Source organism: Pelodiscus sinensis, chromosome 16 (assembly GCF_052426305.1).
Source record: "Pelodiscus sinensis isolate ZL-2025 chromosome 16, ASM5242630v1, whole genome shotgun sequence".
Classification (NCBI taxonomy): Eukaryota; Metazoa; Chordata; order Testudines; family Trionychidae; genus Pelodiscus; species Pelodiscus sinensis.
In genome coordinates, this window is record NC_143067.1 from 17,095,869 (window position 1) to 17,116,835 (window position 20,967).

At 43.4% G+C, this 20,967-nt stretch overlaps 1 protein-coding gene across 1 annotated transcript in view; it reads left to right on the forward strand.

The window, feature by feature from the left end:
• PDLIM4 (PDZ and LIM domain 4) overlaps positions 1-20,967 on the forward strand; it is a 125,776-nt gene that overhangs the window by 49,672 nt on the left and 55,137 nt on the right. The window contains exon 3 of the mRNA XM_075900355.2: positions 8,488-8,572. Coding sequence (XP_075756470.1) covers positions 8,488-8,572 — 85 coding nt within the window. The remainder of the gene's footprint in view (positions 1-8,487; positions 8,573-20,967) is intronic.

Here is a 20,967-nt window from a genome sequence, read left to right on the forward strand (position 1 = left end):
TGTGAGGCCATTCAAGGACACCCATGCTGGGGCAAACAAAGTTATACAGTAGCCCGTTTGTTCAGAAATGAAGCAGAGGAAAATATTCCTCAGCCCATGAATGAAGCCAGCTGGTATAACTGGTTCACATGTGGTTACTGATGTAATGTGTGATAAATTACCTAGGCATTCCAATGAAAGGGGGCAGACATTAGGGTCACAGTTAATGGCTTTCAGATCTAAGGGCAGGAGTTCAAGTGGGTTTAGTAGGACTGGCTAGTAATGGCATATGTCTTCTAGTTTATGTGGGAGAAAGTAAGTGAGAGTGTAAATGAAGATTTAGCAGAACAATTTAGGATGACTTCTTATAACTCAGCTGGCAAGCTTCTGTGTCATCTCTTCCTCCTGTGTCATCTCCTCCTCCTCCTGTTAAATCTGAAGCCGAGGTAGCCTAATCTATGGTTCATTTATCATCCTGAGATTGCCAAAGGAGAGTAAAATGACAGGCTTATGGCAGCTGTTTAAAGAAGAGATTTTTATTATTATTTTTATTAATCAGCACTACGCTTAGCATTATTTCTCACAAAAACACTCTCGATGTTTAATTATCGCACCTTTTGCATTTGATTGGAGGCCAGAGATTTCAGTTAAAAAAAAAAAAAGGAAATTGATGATAAAATCATTGTATGGTAAATCTTGCCCAGGTTCATTTATTTATAATTGAAACTGTTTCTGAGTAATACAAATACTTAAAATAATCTTGAACTGGGAAGGCATGGTCTGCTTCAGAAATACACACCCCTATAATATACAAAGACGGGAATAAATTTGGTTTTGAAGTTTAGTAAACATAACTGTGCTGCCTCACCTTCACCACGTGCCTTTCCTTTTATAGCTTGTTAAATACTAGAGTTCTGCTGTTGCCAGGGTTAATTGAATAAACCACATGATCCTAAGCACTCTTAACTTCGATTGGAGACTGTGAGGTCATGCCTACACACTTACTGGGGACCCATGATGCTATGATTGATGCAGCGGGATTCTATTTAGCAGGTCTAGTGAAAATCTGCTAAATCAACTGCAAAGTGCTCTCTGGTCAACTCTGACACTCCACCGGAATGAGATTTAGGTAAGTCGACAGGAGAGCATCTCTCGTCGACACAATGTTGTATAGACACTGTAGAAAGTCACTCTAAGGTATGTCAACTCCAGCTACACTATCCACTCTTGAAAACAGGTATCTTGCCTAAAAAAAAAGTCTTACATTTTGCTGCAAAAGGCAGACTTCGCTTAATCATATTATGCAGATTCTATGTTGTCTTTCAATTTTTTATTTCTACTTTTCATTAGCTAGAAAAAACACAATGCATTTTTCTTCAAAAAATTATTTCCAAATTGTAACCTGTATGAGCCCCAACTTTGAGGTACTTTCAGTCTAAAACAGCTGGGATTATACTTTCTATAAGTAACGGTCTGAGGTGCAGTCACCCCTATAGACTGTTACCTCAAGTATCCATTTTTCCTCAAAATGTGGATCTCCTGTGCCCCAAAAGTAGAACAGGTACTCACAGGTGGAACATGGCATCTTTAATATTTGTCTGTACTCTCCTGAACTGAATTGCATTAGTTTGAAAAGAAACTGTTAAAATGACACATACCAAAACCTCTCATTTTTATCTTCTTACTTCAGGGACAAAAGTAAATACAGGTTGAACCTCTCTAAACCAGGACTCTCTGGTCTGGCAACATACATGGTCCATGAATGTTTCAGGACCAGAATGTTTCAGGACCAGAGAATTGTGGTGGAGGGTGACTGGGAGCCCTGTGGGCCAGCAAGGCAGTGGGTTGTCAGTAGCAAGCTGCCATTGGGCCTGGGAGCCTGGTGGGCTGCAGTGGGGCTGCCTGGTGGGGCCAGGAAGTTCAGTGGGGCCTGCAGCGCAGCAGGGAAGGGAGACCAGAAATGACCACCCTTCGTCTGGCAAAATCCTTCATGCAGGACCAGTCAGGTCCCGAGGGTGCTAGACCAGGGAAGTCCAACCTGTACTGCTTTTTGCCCTTGTTAGCCCTCCAAACCAACAGCTAAGGGAGAGTAAACTGGGTTCCATTTTGACTCTTATCTCATCATCGGAGTTGCCAAGTGAGCTCCTGATACAGAATTGACCCCATGTTCCATTTCAGAGCCAGGATACGAATACAGGAGTTAGGAATTCCAACCTTTTACTTGCACTCAGATCAGACTTGGGATCATGTATTAGGGAGCGAATATACATGGAACCCAATAGTACCATTTTTACAGTCCCTTTTAGACCTATAACCAAAGGTTAAGGTTGGATTAAAAATGATAAAGAACCAAATTCTTCCGTGGCGTTGAACCATTCATGCCAACTGGAGCCTTGTGCAAAAATAAAGAGCCAGATTGTGCTTGCCTTAGTGGCATGGGCAGCCCTACCAAAGGGCATAAATCACTCCTGTGCAAAAGTTCAGCATGAGGCCTACGCACCATTTCAGTTCCACTTAAGGCAGGTTTGAGAAGCCTTGCTGGTTCTCTGCATGAGATGAATTTTACTTCAAATGGACAGGCCTGTATACTCACAAAAGGTGTTCTGGTAATGGCTCTTCTGTAAATTTACCCCTAAAACTCTCCAGAGCATTGTATGGTCAATTTCCTTTTGCATTCTGACTTTTTTCCAGTACTATAAATGTTTAATAAGGCTCCTGGGACTAACGTGTTGGGTACATTGGCTGGAAGCTATGCAGTAATATTGTTGGGATATGGGAAATATCACTATATGTGATGGTCCCAAGTTTCCAATCAATGTGCCATTGAAAAAAGTGAATCACAGCTTCCCCTTTGGAACTCCTCAGGTGTGATGCAGCAAAAAATATCCCGGGCCTTTCTGGCTGAGCAAAGCTCCAAAGGCAACATACCACTTCAGCTGGGTAAATAAAGGGAGGAGAACGTGAAACTCCACCTCCACAGAAAGTTGCTCAGGTGCTCAGTAAAAGGCAAGTTGGGCAAATCAACCCTGGAGTTAGTTTTGTATTTCCCAGGTCCTAGGAATTGCCTTGTGAATTCCTGAAGCTCCAAGGCTAAATTAGTCTGTGCTCTGGAGACCAGACAGGATGTCGTGCTCTACTTTGTGTGCACTTAAGTGATTTGGGGAAGACTTAAACATGTGCATCACTTTAAGCAGATACGTAGAGTTTTGTACATGTTGAAGTGCTTTATTGAACAGGGCTCTATAAAAGCTGGAGGCAGTTCGCCAGGGTTTGCTCCTGGCGAGCTGCTGGCACACTGTTTACTTGCGCTTCCACAAGTAGGGCCTCTTGCAGCTCCCATTGGCCGTGGACGCTATTCCCGGCCAGTGAGACCTGCGGGATCCGGTGCAGCTCCCATTGGCTGGGAATAGCGATCCATGGCCAATGGGCCCTGCAAGCAGTGGTACTCATGGAAGCACAGTTAGATAAACTGCTGGCGGCCCACCAGCGGCTAACCTTGGATAACAGCCTCTGGCTTATTGCCCACCCCTGCGGTAATTTTATGTGGCTTTGTAGCAACTGAACCAACATTCTGAATTTCTTACTTAAGGGAAATTACCCCTTTGGGATTATGAGGTGTATCCTTGGCAGCTAGTGATTTTAATCCAATTCCTAGTGAACTAGTGTGCATATCACAAAATAAATCCCGCACTCTCAGTTTACTTGTTGTCTAATCAGAGATACACACGTCTTGATGAGCCAAACCGATCCCTCACCCCTAAAGGTGACCCTGGCATGCCAAGAACAGCACACAATGATGTGCTTGTGTTGGGAAGCTTGCACAGCTGCTGTCCATGTTCACACCTGTCCTGTTGTGAAACAAGGAACTACAGCGTCCAAGGCCGTCATTCTGGCCTTTTCCTCACATGTTAAGATTTCGTTGGTAAGGGTTGGAGGAATTAGAAGTGCAAAAAAAGCCAGGAATTCCCGTGACTTTCAAGCAATTCTGCAAATGAAGAGAACAAGTTATTGTTCCCGATAGTTACTGTAGGCAAGCAGTTTTTCTAAAATGACAGCGAGTCAACTAGACAAAAAATTAATGACGGATTAAGGGTGACTACAGTTTCTTCCAGTGTTTTAATAATGTCTTGTGAGTAGGTCTGTTCCCAGAGAACAGTCTATTGAAGGCATGGGAGAATGCAGGTAGAATTATTTTCTTACTATTGTTGAAGAAGGAATTGTGTTACAGTAGTGCATTGTTGATACAGAGTACTGACTTCCACATACCCGACTTTCATTCCTTTCAATATAATACAGCACTTCTGAAAACACTCTGCCTGTCCTTAAGCCATGAATTAAGCAGTCTTCTAGGAGCAGACAAGTAAGAGGTGTAATCTCACCTACTCCACTAGAGAAGTCTCATTTTGTTGCATACAGCAAGGGCTCAATTGTGCTTAAAGGCACAACCCTGCTTTCGGGTGGCATAGAGTTGCCTAACCCTGAGATTCCTTCCTGAATCTCAGGGCTCCTACTGTCCGGGGGAATAGGTCTGTTCCCACTACCCCTTTATGAAGCGTGACTATTTCCCCTCTGCTTTTGGATCTCATTCTGTGGGCAGGAGCAGAGTGGCACTGGGGTGACGGATCTCCCCTTGCTGGTGTCTGTGAAGCCTTTGAAGGCTCAGTGGGAGAAGCTCTTCAACTTTGGCCTGGCCCTTGTGCGGATCATTCAAAGGTCCCTTCCCCATTCGCTGCATATCTGCAGACAGGCCAGGCACAATGCAGGCTCCAGAGTAGCACTGATGTAGCCTGCAATCAGGCATTTCTGTGGGGATTTGGGTGTGTCTGAGGGTGACTTATTGTCTGGGCAGGTCCACATTTTCCACATTTCAAACTTTTATTTGCATTTTTTTCAATTAGTTCTGCTGTACAGAGCCTCATTACAGACATTGGGCCATGCCCTGATTTCTGTGTGTCTGCTGTAAATGCAGAGTAACTCTGTGGATAAATGTCACTGAGATCAGAATCAGGCCTGGTGCTGCCTCTTCAAGATAATTATTTGGTAGGAGTGCTAAGCCAAAATCCTGTGCCAGTCAGGCCCAATCCTGATGCTGCAGAAATCTTAAATCAATTTTCGTTGTGGGCCAGATATGTCGATATTGAGGGAAAATCTCATGATTTTTTTTTTAAAGCTCCTGCCATATATAAGATTTCATGGGTGAACCTGGTGATTAAATTACAACTTTCTCTTCCATCATGTATCTAAAAAGAAACCTTGAATCATTTTGGAAAACTTAATCCCAGTTTTCCTGGTACACCCAACACAATCTCTTTGTTTCTGAGTCTGTGGGAGAATTGAGACATCACCGTTCTGCAGTTAGCAATGACTATATCCCTTAGGCAGCTTAAGGCAGAGCGAATATCCTATTGCTTACTACTTTATCTGAACCCCAATCACTTTCTGAATCCCTCCTCTTTCATTTGCTGGAATTGTTGAAATCTTAGGGATTCTTCTTAAATCGCATTTAGCATTTGGTCTCCGAAGCAGCTCAGAGCAGCAAATTCATAACTGATTCTCATTGAACAAATGTCAAACTAATTTGAGGGGGGTGAAAAATGAAATGATGAATGTCCTTTCCTCCCACGCCCTCAACCAAAATAGCTAGACCTTTTCATATTCTGCCACCTCAAAATGAAATGCTCAAAGTGGGAGCAGCAAACACAGCAGAAGATTATAGTAAAGATCAAGCTAGGAGTGGTAGAAATGTTAAGATTCCTGAGAGGATCAGCCACTCTAGAACAAGGAATGCTGAACAGTGAAACATTTCTAGGGACAGACTTGAGGCATAAGGGTGGTTCCTCTCCCCAGCATCTAGTCACCATAAAAAGGGCAGTTATAGTAAAATTTCCATCAATGAAAAATAACAAATGTCCCTGTGTTGTAAAAACTAGACTCAGAGGCAGCAAACGACGTGGAAAAATAAAAGCATGGAGCTTTTGGGCATGAGTGTTGAAGTCATTGGGAGTCTTTGCATTGACTTCACTGGGCTTTGGATCAGGCCCTTATTTCCTCAGAGGTTTATAAGTGGCCTGGCTCTACCCAAAGACAGGAAGTAGGGAAGAGTTGGAGTCAAATATTCCTGGACTAAAACTGTGCATGTCTTGTTTTCCAAACTGACATGCTGCAGATAATTAAACAAAATTCAGCTGTGGTGTGTGGCAAATTGGGGGCAGAGTCCAGTGAAGGGATTCTTGGCTGCCGTCAATAAGCTACACATATTAGATTAAATGAATTGGTCACGTTTTCCAAAAATTATCTGCACGTGACTCCTGAAGCTAAACAGAAAGTCCTGTGTTGCACTGTTGCATGAATAAAGCACATGATGAAAGAGCGGCAGATGCAGGCAACAGATTCCTTCAAGTTAAAACGACTGGGGCAAAATGGAATCTTTGCACCATATTATTAACTCCCAAGAGGTGAGTTGTTGAGAAACCTGTGCAAACCAAGTATTTGGCCCCATAGGCACCAACTCCATGGTTGTTCAAGGGTTCAAGCACCCATAGAAAATAAGTAATGGCTGCTCAGCACCCACCAGCCACAGCTGTTCGGAGGTGCCACAGATCAGCTGTTCGGCAGCTTGGGGAAGGTGCTTGGTGGAGGGTGGAGAACAGTGGGTGGGCAAGGGGTGGAAAGAGGTGGAGCAAAGAGGGGTCTTGGAAGAAGGGGGGGGAGTGGAGCACCCATGGGGAAAAATAAAAGCACCTATGCTTGGCACCCCACTCCAGCTTTGTGCTGTGGTGAACCCAGCTGCATAACTGGCCCTGCAGGAGGAGTGTTATTACCAGCCGATGTAAGGCCATGTCTTCACTCCGGGGAAGATAGATGCTGCCACAATTGATCGTCCAGAGTTTGATTTAGTGGGTCTTGTTAACACTCACTAAATCAAACTCAGGGGCGCCCCATTAGCAGCTGGTACTCCTGCTCCTATGAGGAATAAAAGAAGCCGAAGGGGGCATTTGCTCCCTTCGGCCTCCCACTGTGGGGATGATGGGGAAACTTGAATCAAGGTTCATCAACTCCAGCTATGTAATTAATGTAGCTGGAGCTGACTATCTTGTTTCAACCTTCCCCTTTAGTGTAGATGTGGCCTAAGTTGCAGCAACCCCGGAGGCTGTTTTAACTTTTGTCAAGCTCTTGGTGACTGCAGAGCTCTGAGAAACTGTCCCTATGACTTTGATGGGCCTGACCTTCTCTGGCTGTTGGCACATTTTGATACTCTTGGAGGAAAGGTGCAATATAACTGCAAATGGTTGCTATTATATTAGTTATTGACAAACTGCAGCATCCCTGCCGTAATGCAGAGCTTTTTAAATTAAAATGTCTTTCCAGAATTATGTGTTCCATAGCTATAATGATCTGACTCTGTTATTAATTAATAGTCTACACTATTCTAAAATGCATGTTAGAAACAGCAACTGTCAGTTCCTTTGGATCCGTAGCTTCAGCGCTGAGGCAGAATCTTGGACCTGGGATATCAAGGTTCACGTCCTAGTTTTGCTACAGACTTTCTCTGTGACCTTGAGAAATCACTGGATCTCCCCGTACCTCAGTTTCCCATTTGTAAAATGGGGATAATATTCTCCTACCTCAGGAGTGTCACAAGGCTAAATATTTGGGAGGCACAAATATTTCAGTGATTCGGGAGGGTAAGGGCATGTCACGTAAATACCTCTGTAGAAACAACACCCTTGTATTCAGTCTTGAGAAACAGAAATTATGAGAGAAGACCAGGAGGAAGATTTTCAAAAGTTACAAAGTCCCATTTTCAAAAGTGATACAGGCACTTAGGCTCTTACATATCACTGAAAGCCAAAGGGACTCATCCTCCTAAGTGCCTATGTCTCTTTTGAAAATGGCACTTGGAAAAAATGGGATTGGAGCTTTTGAAAATCCTGTTCCTGATCTTTTTATGCCATTTCAGTTGCTGAGGTGCTTTGGAAAATGTTCAGCCCCTATTTCAGTCCCTTAAGAGGCTCTTTTTGGCTTAAAAAAAATGCTAGTGGAACACATTAATATATATGTTCAACCCTGTGCATCCCTTTAGAGAGCAAAACAAGGGTCTTTTCCAACAAGTGCAGTAGACACAGAAAGCAGGTCCTGTGTGCTCAGCACATTGAACTGAACAGAAATATGTCAGTGAGCTAATTCCTACAGTACATTGGGACACCTCTGTGGAAAAAGCGTTCAGGCCCATGGAAAAGCTTGTAACGGTGGCATTTGCCTGCTCCAACGCTCACTTTGGATGGCTGAAGATACATTTGTGAACCGAAAGTGCAGTATTATGTCATCTTTATCAGGCATGTGGTGTAGAAAGGATGAAGAGTAACTCAGGCAGCAATGGTGCAAACCTCTTGCAGAACAATGTCCGTGTAAACTCTGCTGTGCTTCAGAATAGCATTTGGTAACCTCCTGTGAAGACATGTCATTGAACTTCTCTGTTTAATTTTCTTCTTTAATTCCCTATTGCAGAGCTGAAGGCAAGACCTGGACTCCTAATATTTTAGAAGATGGAAAAGCACAAGCTTACCGGATAAACATCGAATCAGAACCACAGGTCTGAGAGCAATAATTAATGGTCTACTAGCTTGGTGAAAAACACTACTGCTTTCATGTCCTCAAAGAGTGCCCCTTTTCATTTAATAGTAACACATTTTATTGTCAACCAGCTTTCCATTTAACATGTTTTTGTAACTTATTTCATATCTCCTTTCCTTTCTGGGATTGACTTCACTTTGCTCTGCATTCTGTCCTGTCACAGACCATGGTGCGTCTTTTCCTGTGTCAGTGTTTGCTTGCCCTTTTCCTTTTCACTGTCTCCATTCATCTCTGTCTTGTTTTTCCTCTTTTGTATTTTATCTCTTCCCCTTATTTCTCAGTCTCTTCTCCCTGTGCTTCAAAATCTGCGCCCCCCCCCCCCCCAATACTACATTTCTCTAGTCCAAAGACTTTTACAACAAAGTTTTTGGTGGTCTCAGAGTACAACCACCAACTCTTGCTGATGACCTCACTGGCAATTTTTACTAACCTACTTAATTAACTTTAGGAAAAATAAATAAATATGCACATATATGTATTCAAGTCATTATAATTTACTGAGTGTTTCTGCAGACTTGATAATAAAAATAATGTACAGTTTAAGGATGTAAAGAGGTAACTGATAAGCATCACCCTTACTGGTAACCGGTTAACTGGTAGCCCAACTGGGCTGGAGCAGCCCCCTGCTCACGTATCACCACTGGTGGGGGCTGCTCTGACCTGGCCAGGCCCACCATGTTGCATCATGGGCGTGGGGGAGCTGCTCCATGACTAACCTGTTAAACGTAGTGTTTAACCCGTTATCTTTTTAAATGGCGGTTTATATCCGTAGTGCAGTTGCCTCTATTCTTTACTGGACAGAAACAGATGAGGTGCTTTGCATGTTCTTTTCATTTTTCTTGTTGGTTCTTTTGCTTTTCTGGTTGCTTTTTTAAAAAGACGTGCTAGCTAATAAGACTGCTGCGATGAAAAGCGATATCAACAAACCTAAGAATATCACTTTTCCCAGCAGCAGATTTATTCAGCCCTGGCAAGCATGGGGGCAAAGTATGCCCAGGATGGGGAGGTAGGTATAGAAGCGGAGGGGAGGGGATGATGGGATATGGAGCCGCAAGACCAGAGCCTCTCGGCCACCACTGTAGGACAGAAGCCTGGCCCCAGTGTCCCCAGGAAGGTGGGGAACTCAATAGCTGCCTGCTCCTCCAGCGTTTGTGTCTCTGGAGAGGGGCAGGATCCAACTCCTGCTGGTGACCCACCTCATCACTGCCCAGCAGGCTTTGGTTGCAAGGAAAGCTCACAGAAATGCTGCTCTGGTCTAACTGCTCCTCAGTCTCTCTCTTCCCTTCCCCTCCCTCCCATCCTAGTACCCTCAGCCCCTCACACCAAGATTCCCAATAGCAAGAGAACAGAATCCAAACTCAAGATCAGTGTGAAGGACCTACTGTCTTGAGCAGTGTCAGCAGAGGCGCTGGAGCTGTCTGCCTGCAGACTTAGGAAGACAACAGCATCTGGGTTTACTCTAGGTTCCTGTTTGTAAGGCCATCTTTGTGGGTAGCTTGCTTGTCCGTGAAAATTTCTACTTGCCATATTCATGCTGGTTCATTCTGTTACCCTGTTCAGGTGATTGCTGCCTCAGTTTAGTTTTAGAATTTTCTGTAAGATCTTTTACTTTTCTGGCATAACCTCTGGCAATACATTTTCAGGGCTAGCTAATCATGGGCTCTCCCTTCACTCTGCCTGGCCCCATATGAAATTCAGTCCTGGATGGATGTAACAATTACAAAGTTGTAGGGGACAGTTACCGTAACATGAAAAACAGCAGACTTTTCTTCAGAGAAGAATGAGGAAGTGGCATTAAGACTGACAGCAGAAAGGACCACAAATGGTGAATTCTACTAACAGGAAACTCAAATAGGATTTTAGGAAAACATTGGCTAGCTCTAAAGCAGGCCCACCGATGGGGAGTGGAAAGAAAGGGAGTAACTACCCCAGGGCCCAGCGATACAAAAGAACCCAGAGCTCCCAGCTGCTGCTACTGCAGTGGTGACTGACACTCTGGGCCCTTTAAATCACTGCCAGAGCAATGCATGGCATGTTCCGGGCAGCACTGAGGGCTGCTTACCCCCAGGCCTACCCCTTCTATCTGAGGCTCTGTCCCTCCTGGGGGGTGCAGAGCAGCCTCCCCTGCTTTGCCGAGGGCCCTGGCTAGGCTGTCGGCTCCACTGCTCTAAAGAAACAGTATACAGTTTTCTACCATGAAGGTTGCATCACACTGGCACCATTTATTCCACAGTTGTTGAAGCACATGGAGGTCTACACCCCTTGCTTTTGAATTCTGGCTTTGCTGGCTTAATTAATCAATTAGGGAGATGAATTCTGACAGACATGTTGGATAGACTTTGAAATGATCAAAACTTTGCATACAGTATTGAATTAGGAACAAATGTTCTCCATTTTGACTGCCAGATGCAACATTTCTTTCTGAACCATGTTTTTCTGAACCAGAATTTATCCCAAATATGTCCTAACTAGAAATCTGTAAAGCCGGCAGAAAGTACTTAGACACATGAACAGCAGGGTAACATGGAGAAATATCTGATGATGACAAATGACTTTTCACTCTGACCTTCTTCTTGGACTAAATTCTCTCCTGTTGCAAGACAGTAGGCCATTTCTCAAGGCCCCTCCTGTTTCATGCTGTCTCTGGCCAATAGAATTAATGTTTGACACTTTCACCATAGTCTCTGGATACACCCAGGAGTTCTGTGTAGTACCAGGGACTCACTGAGGTAGGGACTATAAAAAAGTGTCGATTGACACCATCCCTATCCAAAAGAGTCCAACATCTCAGAACTGCATGGGTTTCTTACGTGCCAAGAAATGCAGGCAGGCACATACTCACTGTCAGGTGGAGCAGGCTATGTCTTTTTTCCTGTTTGTACAGTGCCTGGCATAGTGCATCTTGGTCCATAACCAAGGTTGTATCAACAGGTGTGTTGTAAGCAAAACTCGTGAAGTCATTCTGCCGCTCTACTCTGCACTAGTTAGGCCTCAGCTGGAGTACTGTGTCCAGTTCTGGGCGCCACATTTCAAGAAAGATGTGGAGAAATTGGAAAGGGTACAGAGAAGAGCGACAAGAATGATTAAAGGTTTAGAGAACATGACCTATGAAGCCAGGCTTCATGAACTGGGCTTGTTTAGTTTGGAAAAAAGAAGATTAAGGGGGGACATGATAGCGGTTTTCAAATATCTAAAAGGGTGTCACAAGGAGGAAGGAGAAAATTTGTTCCTCTTGGTTTCTGAGGACAGGACAAGGAGTAATGGGCTTAAAGTGCAGCAGGGGAGGTTTAGATTGGACATTAGGAAAAAATTCCTAACTGTCAGGGTGGTCAAATATTGGAATAAATTGCCAAGGGAGGTGGTGGAATCTCCCTCTCTGGAGATATTTAAGAACAGGTTAGATAGACATCTGTCGGGGATGGTGTAGGTGGAGCTTGGTCCTGCCTTGAGGGCGGGGGGCTGGACTCGATGACCTCTTGAGGTCCCTTCCAGTCCTATTATTCTATGATTCTATGATAACTGGGATTCCTCAGCAATATAATATTACTGATAACGATAGTAATTAGAACTGAGCCCTTAAAGGATGCAAGTGGTTGTCTTAATCTTTAAACTTTCTGAGATGTATGTTTCTACTGCTAGCATGTCAGGAATGGCCATGGGTACCTATAGACACTACAGCTGTAGAAGGCCCCCCGTTCCCACCGGAGCTGGGATTATATTGATTGCAGAAGTACTTTGATGTTCAGTGGGAAAGGGGCCATGTGCCAGAAGGCTATCCCTGTGTAATGTTATACCAAACCTTTTAGCAAAGGGTCTTTTATTGAAGTGCAAAAATAAAAGATCCATTGTAAAGTAATAGTTAGTCTCAAAATATGTAACCTCATGTGCACCTGAAAAAAACAATCTGCCTTTAAACCCAAGAATACATAGATCTTTGTGCAAGCCAGCTCATGAATCACAAAAATAGATTTGGGACTCTCCATGAAAAGAACTTGAGGTTTTGTGCTTTCCAGTAATGTGGAGCACATGTATTTCCTTCCTCCAAGGTTTTAGTCTGTTAGTTTTTAGATTGTTCTGTTAGAACAAAGATACCTTGGAAGTGTTTGACTGTTTACTAATTTAATGATTGCCAAATAAAGAAGGGTTTAAATAATAAAATGTTAATTACAAACAAAACAAAAACATAAGAATTTGCTCTAAGGCCTTTGTTCTAAGGCTTTTTTATCTACCAAGGTGATTGTAATGTTTGTAATGCACCTGCCACCCATGTCAGAACACAACCAAAATTATAAAAGACAGCTGAGTGCCTGATTTTCCCTCTTTTTCTCTGTCACATGCAGAGATGTGTGTGTGTGTTTATTATTATGCCAGGTCACTTTGTCTCTCATCTCTTGCAGGGGGGAGTTACAAAACTGTGGGCCAGCCAATGAGAAGCTCTTACAGGTCTTGCTTTTATTCCATCATTTTGCAATAGCTCAATTGGCAAGGAAGTTCCTCGTCATAAAGAGAGGTGGCTCCTGATATACCCAGGACTCCTCCATTGATTGCTTTGGGAACTAATCCCAGAACCTTTAATTTGATATGGTATTCCCAGGGAAACTAATGCTGTCAGAATTGTAGAACTCAGAATCTGAAATGGCTAGTTGGATGATCTTGTCAGCAAAGGACTGTTGCCTATGGTCTGTTTGCTGGTGCTTTGTGTAGTCTGGTTGCAGTTGTCTCAAGCCATAGAGCTTCAATTCTTCAACGTGATGGAACATAGTTAGGAACTTTTCCTGATATCCCACTTAAACACACCTCTAACAAATAATTAGTATCTACAAACAGTGAGAAAATAGATAAAATAGAAAACCATGACATTTGACACACAACAAGACACACCAGTAATACTTTCAGGGGCTGGCATATAAGAGGTCTGATATTGCAGATATGTTGGCACTGTTACAAGTATGACATTAAAAGCCAGAATGGTGAAAGCCAGACATCTCTTTGTAACTCTAAAGCTGATCTGGAGAACCAGAAATCTTGCCCTCCTAACTAGCTTTTAAATGTTTAACATCATTGCTGAGTCAGTCTTGCTATATAATAGAGATGAAATTTGAAGACTTCTTACGAACTTTCTGTCTAACCTGTTTTCATAAACAGCTACCTTAAACAAATCCTCAATATGAGATGGCCAGAAATAAATCACAAGTGAAGAACTCTGGGAGAGGACTGAACAGAAACCACTAGGACAGGGAGTTACAGAACAAAAATGGAGATGTCTGGACATGCATGAAGGAAATACCAGAATAACAAAACAAGATGGGCATTGGAATGGAACCAAGAGGGTAACATGGAAATGCACAATAGAGGCAGAACTAAAAGCAATCAAAATGACTTGGGAGGAAGCTGCACCAGGAGATGGCAAGGATAGGATGCAGAGGTGAAGGTCGTATATACTGCATGGACTAGAGAGAGACCTGAGAGAGTGTGTTGGCAAACAAGGGTTCAAATTACAATCACAGTGCCAGGGTTTAATGATGTACATATCTGGATCTGAATTCAGTGTCTGGCTCCATCTCTATGGTGTTCCAAGGAAAAACATCTGCAAACTTGGGGAGAGTTCAGAGCCAAATCCAAACTTTGGGACCATAGTATTTGTTTTGTGGTAACTCCCAAAAGGCCCCAACCCCATTGTTGTTTTAAAATCAAGACTGGTTGCCTTTCAGGAAGATATGCTGTAGTCAGACACAAGTTATTGGGCTCAGTATAGGAGTAGCTGGTTGAAATTTAATGGCCTATGAGACACAGGAGGTCAGTCAAGTTCATTGGATAAGCCCGTCTTTCCTTAAACTCTGAATCTATGGATAGTGTACAAACATATAACAGAGAGACGGGACCAACCCTGAAGAAGTTACAATCATACAGTGCTTGTGTTATTCAAATACTAGTAGTAGTGCTATTTGAAGTATTAATTTTCTGTAGCTGAAAGAAACCTTCACTATTTAAAACGTCAGTCTCTAGCCTTGTTCTGTAGTGTCATTGTCTGCTCTGTTCACCCCTTTTTAATGAGGCTGTGTATGTAACTGCTGCCTCATTTTCTAGTAGACAATGAAAGCAGGGAATGCCAGTGAGCTACCAGAGAAGAAAGATTAGTTTCTGAAAATTCCACTGAGCTTAGTTTCTTTAACGTTCACTCTCTAGTCAAAATACAGCCATATGGTGCTAATAAAAGAATGGGATGTTTATTTTCTTGACCACTCACATGCTGCCAAAATTGACAGCTTAGTGGCGTGATGAAGATTGGAAACTCATGTCTCTGACTGTGAGGTCGAACTCCGTTCTCACTGATTGACAGTGAGTTCAGATGGCTGATCATGAGTATGATTGCAGCACAAATTCAATTGGTGGTGGAATTGTGCATATAGCAGAAATGGGAGCAGAGAATTAGCAGGCTAATGAAACAAAGAGACTTTCATATATAGCTCAGGATGGCATTGATCAAAAGTTATTGCCCTCTGAGTTAGGTGCTCCTCAGAAAACAAGATAGTGCACTAGTTCCCAGTTGGCAGCATTCCACCTCATAAAAACCACCCTTGGAACTGGTACTAACTTATCTGATACCTCTCATGTCAAGTTTATTAGAAAGGCTAAGGATTGAATGGACACTGAGGCTGAAGGAGGCTCTTATCCCTAGAAATTGTGGGCATGACTTTCTGTCACTCTGCTCTTACCACAGTGCAAAAGTGTATGTCAAATGCTACCACTGATTTGGTATGAATGACTATATAAGCTTTGTGGAAAGCCTGCCTGAATTGTTCCTGCTCGGTGAATAAATAGAAGCAAATAGATACTCAGGATGTAAAAAAATCGTTTAAAAAGGTAACCGTGTAACTGCTAAAAATCCTAGCGGTTTCACTCGTAGGGGCTCTACAGTAAGCTTTATACGGCAGAACCTGCACTGTGGGGTGACAGCCGACTCCCTCTGAGCAGGGCTGATGGGCTGTGGGCCCATTCTGCCCCTGCTGGCACTGCTCCAAGAAGCCGGCGTATAACCATAATGGAAACCAATAAGCTAATGCATTGGGTAACCATTTAAATGGTTACATGTTTACATCCCTATTAGATACCAGGGTAATGGGCTGATTAGAAATGACTGTTTGACCAGCATTGGGCTCACTAAAGACATAGTTGTAACCCCTTTTTTCTTCCTGGGTTACTTGGGAGCAGGCCACGCTCACCTGTGTGCCTGGGCACCTATGGTTTAAACATTAAAGGCGATCCTGAGTACCTCAGTGGTGATGTTGTATAGTTGGGGATTCCCTATCCACCTCCTTGCTGCAGTCCCTTGCTCCTAAAGGAATATACAATGGCGGTGCCTCCACATGGCTGGCTTTGTGCACACTTAATGGTGTGCCTTGGGAGCCTCCGGGAATAAACTTATTCCAGTAATAATCTGGATCTAACTTCAAAACAACAATTTATTATTTAACAATTATAAAAAATATACATCTAATTGATTATATTAGAATTAACGCACCTTTACTTACCAACTTAAAGAACAGTGTTTAACAGATAAGTTTCCTTTATATCTGTGTACTTTGTTAATTGATTTTCTTCACTTTTAGTCTAACTGGCATTTACCCTGCCACCGTTTATCCCACCCCAGAGTGTGCACTCCTCTGGATTCAGAGTCCCAGACACTTGTGTAGGCGTGCTTAAAGGTCTGCAGCAGGAGTGGAGAGAGCACTGTGCAGGTTCTGTGTGTGTTGTTGCAAGCTAGGCAGTCAGTCCAGGCACGGCAGTCCAGCAGATCTGGTTCCCTGGGCAGCACTTTCCCAAACAGCCATAGTTATTTCTTTGCAGGCTTGTCTCAGTAACAGGCACAGCAAGGGGTCTCTCCCTTCCAGGGGCAATCACACCAACAGTCCCTGAAGTAGCCAGCTAGATCAAAGCCCCAGCAGGCTCTAGCATCCAGCTAGAACTGGAAAAGGCTCCACACCAGAAATCTGGCTCCTCTCTCCAAATTGAAGCTCACTAATACTCTCCCTACCTGGAAGAGTGCAACAGTTTCTCCCCTTCTTTTTCCCAAGGGCTCATGGGAGTTGTAGTCTCTAGAGCTAGATTGCAGCACAAAGGAGCCTCCCAGTAAAAGTCAGAGATGCCTAGAATAAGGGGACTACATAGTAAAAGAAAATCAATGTTGGCATCAATGATCTTCAGCTCTCCCCTGGCTGTCAGTGTTGGATTGGTCTTCATGAAACTGTGTTATTGGAAGCCCCACCTGTTCTGTGAAGTGTGCATGTTTATAAGGCCATGTCAGTCCGTGTTCATCCTGTTTTGTATTGTAGCATCTTGTGCCCTTTAAGCTTAGCTCTTTGGGCAGGGGTGGATAAAGGGGCCTCTGTGGCCCGGATCCGGCCTACCAAGTGGGTTGATCCTGTCCATGGCTGCCTTGCTGCTCCTCCTCCCCTAGGTAAATTGAACCAAGTGCCTATGGGGGGGGAGGGGGAGGACTTTGCATGCTCCCCCTGCCCACATGCCAATCAGGGCCTGGGGGCGGGGGAGCACCCGAAGTCTCTCGCTACCCGCCCTGCCCTGCCAGGAGGGAACCATGCACCCCGGGCAGAGTGGGAAGCAATAGATTTCTCATGCTCCCCTGCCTCCAGGCCCTGATTGGCCTGGCAGTGGGAGGAGCATGCGAAGTTTTCTTCCCCCACCGCCAGGGGCGCATAGCACCAGAGGGAACTGCGTGCCTTGGCAAGGCGAGGAGGAGGAGCCAGAGATTATGTCCATTTCCCTGCCCCCAGGCCTTTCCCAGCAGCTGGAAGGTGAAGGGAGGGGAGCGGAGGCCTCCCTTTGGCTCCCTTGCTGATGCTCCTGGGCCCTTCCTTCCTCCTTCCTTCCTTGGCAGTGGGGAAGTGCGCCCGACAATTGGCCTGGGGGCAGAGGGAGCACGGAAGTCTCCTCAATTCCTCACGCTGCTGGGGGTGCATGGCACCTAGAAGGAACTGCCAGCTGTTAAAAATAGTTGGCAGTTCTCTGTATGCGCCAGGTACCCCAGCAGGGTGTGGGGCAAAGACTTCATGCACTCCTCCACCCTGGGAGTTTGCCTGATTAAGACCTGATCGGGTTAGTTTCAGATTAGTTAGCTGTGAAGGAAAATATGCATCTATATAGATAATTTAATTGGAGCCTGCAGCTGACTACATCTGATAGCTAGATGCTTAGACATCTGATAGCTACATCATGTGTGCTAATGCTTTGGAACCTGCTTTTACAGGAGGATAATAGAAATGTTGACTCAATGAGGTAGTTTAGTTCACAAATGAAATCTTTTTTCTTTAGTCAACACTTTTCTGTTCACGTGATTAACATTCCTGATTTTATGGATCACTTTGCTTCTGTATTGTGAAAAGTCATGAGAGGTACTATGAACGGAGGTATATCAAATTATTCCTGTAATAGTTCTATAGTGTAATTGTATAAACAGTGTATAATTATGTTTTAAAATATTGGTGCAGTTTGAAAAATATGGACTGTAGCTTCTACAAATTTTCAAAGGATTTGATCTGCCCAAAATTTTAGTACATTTCTAACAGACTTTTTACCCCTACGTTAATTTTTTATCCAATAGGGTGACTCTTTTCAATTTAAAAGGGCTAATCTTTTAAAAACAATTTTCCAAGTTCATAGACCTTTTAACAGCATGGGCCAAATTTATCCTTAATGTAACACACCCTTAATTCAGCAAAGTAATATCGGGGATGAATTTTACCTCATGGTATTAGGTAGCAACAGCAAACTTTGTCTAATGGGCAGACAGTTTCCTCACTTTGCTAAATAGAAAAGGGAGAATTTGGATTATTTCTGCTTAGAAAAGGTCTTCATTGCTACTGCAGGCTACCAAACAAAACAAACTTTTGATGCATGAAAGTTCAAGGATAATTTAGCAAATTGTATGGCAGAAGGGGAACAATCTCTGTTTCTCACTATAGGGAAAACAAAAGATGAGATAATGCTTTGGCACAGCATTAGATTCCCAAGCAAATTGGAACTCTCTAGCTTGTTGTCTGAGGACTAATTCAATTGTAGCAATACACAGAAGCCTTCAAATCAGCTATAAATTGGAAGTATTTATGCAGCATTTCAAGTCCAGATATCACTATTTAGGACAATAACAGCATTGCATGTCCAATTTATTAGGCAATGTGGTTATATGCACATTTTCATACGGGTTCGGGTTTTGTAACTGATAACAATGTTCATCAAGTTGAAAGAAAAAGAATCATTACAGTGACATTGTAATGTGGCAAACAGCATTAACCTAAAAGTACAAAAAGAGCCTAAGGAGGGGGGGGGAAAGTTTCTGAATCCTCTATTTAGTAAAGTCTTCATACACTGTGAGCTGGAAGCAAAGCCTACTGAAACATTCACGTTGACTTGAGTGGAGTTTGGATCAGGTCTTACATTCCAAGCCTTTCCTAGGGTACGTCTAGACTACAGGGTTTTGTCGACAGTGTCTGTCGACAAAACTTCTGTCGACAAAGAGCGTCTAGACACATTCAGTTCTGTCGACAAAGCAAGCTGCTTTGTCGACAAAACCCTGTAGTCTAGACACAACCCTACATGCAATAACACCTTCTGTCGACAGAACTCTGTCGACAAAAGGTGTTATGCCTTGTAAAATGAGATTTACCAGCATTGACAAAACTGCTGAGTTCCGTCGACGTTATGTCGACAGAACTCAGCAGTAGTGTAGACGCAGGTATAGTTTTGTCGACAAAAGTCCACTTTTGTCGACAAAACTCTGTAGTCTAGACACACCCCTAGTATTTGAAGAGACACAAGTAATCAGACTAAGTACCATCTTACTCCATAAGTAGCTCCATTAAAAGCATTTGGCTTAATCAGCGAGTAAATTACTGCTCAGTGTGAGAATGCGGGTGAAGTGGACTTCAGTGTGAGTTCCATGTGAGGAAAGCTTGCAAGATAATGGGTCTTAATGCGGTAACCACCTTAGATTTATTTGAGGCTCATATTCAGAGGTGAAAGTAAGTTGTAACATCAAGAAAGTGGCTGGCAAAGTCCAGTACACCGTGTCGGAAAAATATCATACTGCCCCCAACCACTCTATGGAGCTGCCTCTCCTCCAGCGCTCTGTGTACAGCAGCATCCTTGCAGAAGAGCAGGTCTGGGCATGTGGGGAGTTGGGACTGGTACAACAGCCAGAGGAGTTGCCAGCATTTTGCTCCTTTCCTCATTGCCTGCCACTGCAGCATGGAAAGGAGTAGACCCCTAGTCCTGTCTCCCCGTAGGATTTCTGCTGTACAGATGGAGCTGGAAGAAAGGCAGCTCCTTTGCAGGACAGGGGGGCGCAGGGCTGGGAGTTTTTTGTTTCTTTTCCCATTGGCCAGGACAGAGGCAGGGCAAGCAGTACAACTCCACCAGCTCCTCCGGCTGTCATACCACCCTCAGCCCAGATAACATGGGAGGGGGGGAAGTAGAGCATGGGGTCCCTGGACTACAGATGGGGCAGAGTCACATGTGGGATTACGTGGGGAGATCATGTGGCCCCTGCCCTGTACTAGGAAGAACTTAACTTTGCTTTCACTACTGCCCTCATCACCCTGCCAGCTACTACTTAACAGTTGAAAAACGTGAATTTCTCAATCATCTGAATGTGATTCAGAAAAAAGCATTTAAGCAATAAAGGGAAAAGTTTGGAGTTAAAGCCTTTCAAACAGTTATTTTCCTCAGCCAGTTTCTGTAATTTGAATAGTTTATTTGCCACAGTTCTTTGTTCCCATTACAGGTGATTATAGGGCTCTACTAACGGTAAGAACGTGGGTCGACTGGAAAAAGGAAACTACCATCTGAACGATATATAATGGTATATAGCACAGTGACTCTGTCCTTTTAAAAATAACACAATAAATGTTAGTGTAATTATGGAAAAAGTTTATTGGTAACAGGTACAAAAACTTTAGATTAGCAACCTAAATGTTGTGTCTGGTGGGCCTTTCGTTTGTTTGTTTGTTTCAAATCCTTGTTCATTTTTGACATTTGCAAATTTTATTTTCACACTTGCAAATTTTTTTTTCTGGGCTTAGTAGTGTTTCTGTTACTGTTCTTAAAATCCAGGAGATGGCAAAATGATGGTAACATTTCATTTTTCATAGTCATTCATTTCAGATGTAGTCTTCACTCTGTAGGGCATATGTTACCATTCTAATATATCTCTCTGGGTTACTAAGCAACCAATATGTTAGGTAAATATTGTAAACACAGTTCTATTCTCTGATTCCTCCAAAAGGAAAATATTTCTGTGAAGTGTAATGAGCATCATCAACTGCTTCTTGTGTAATGTTG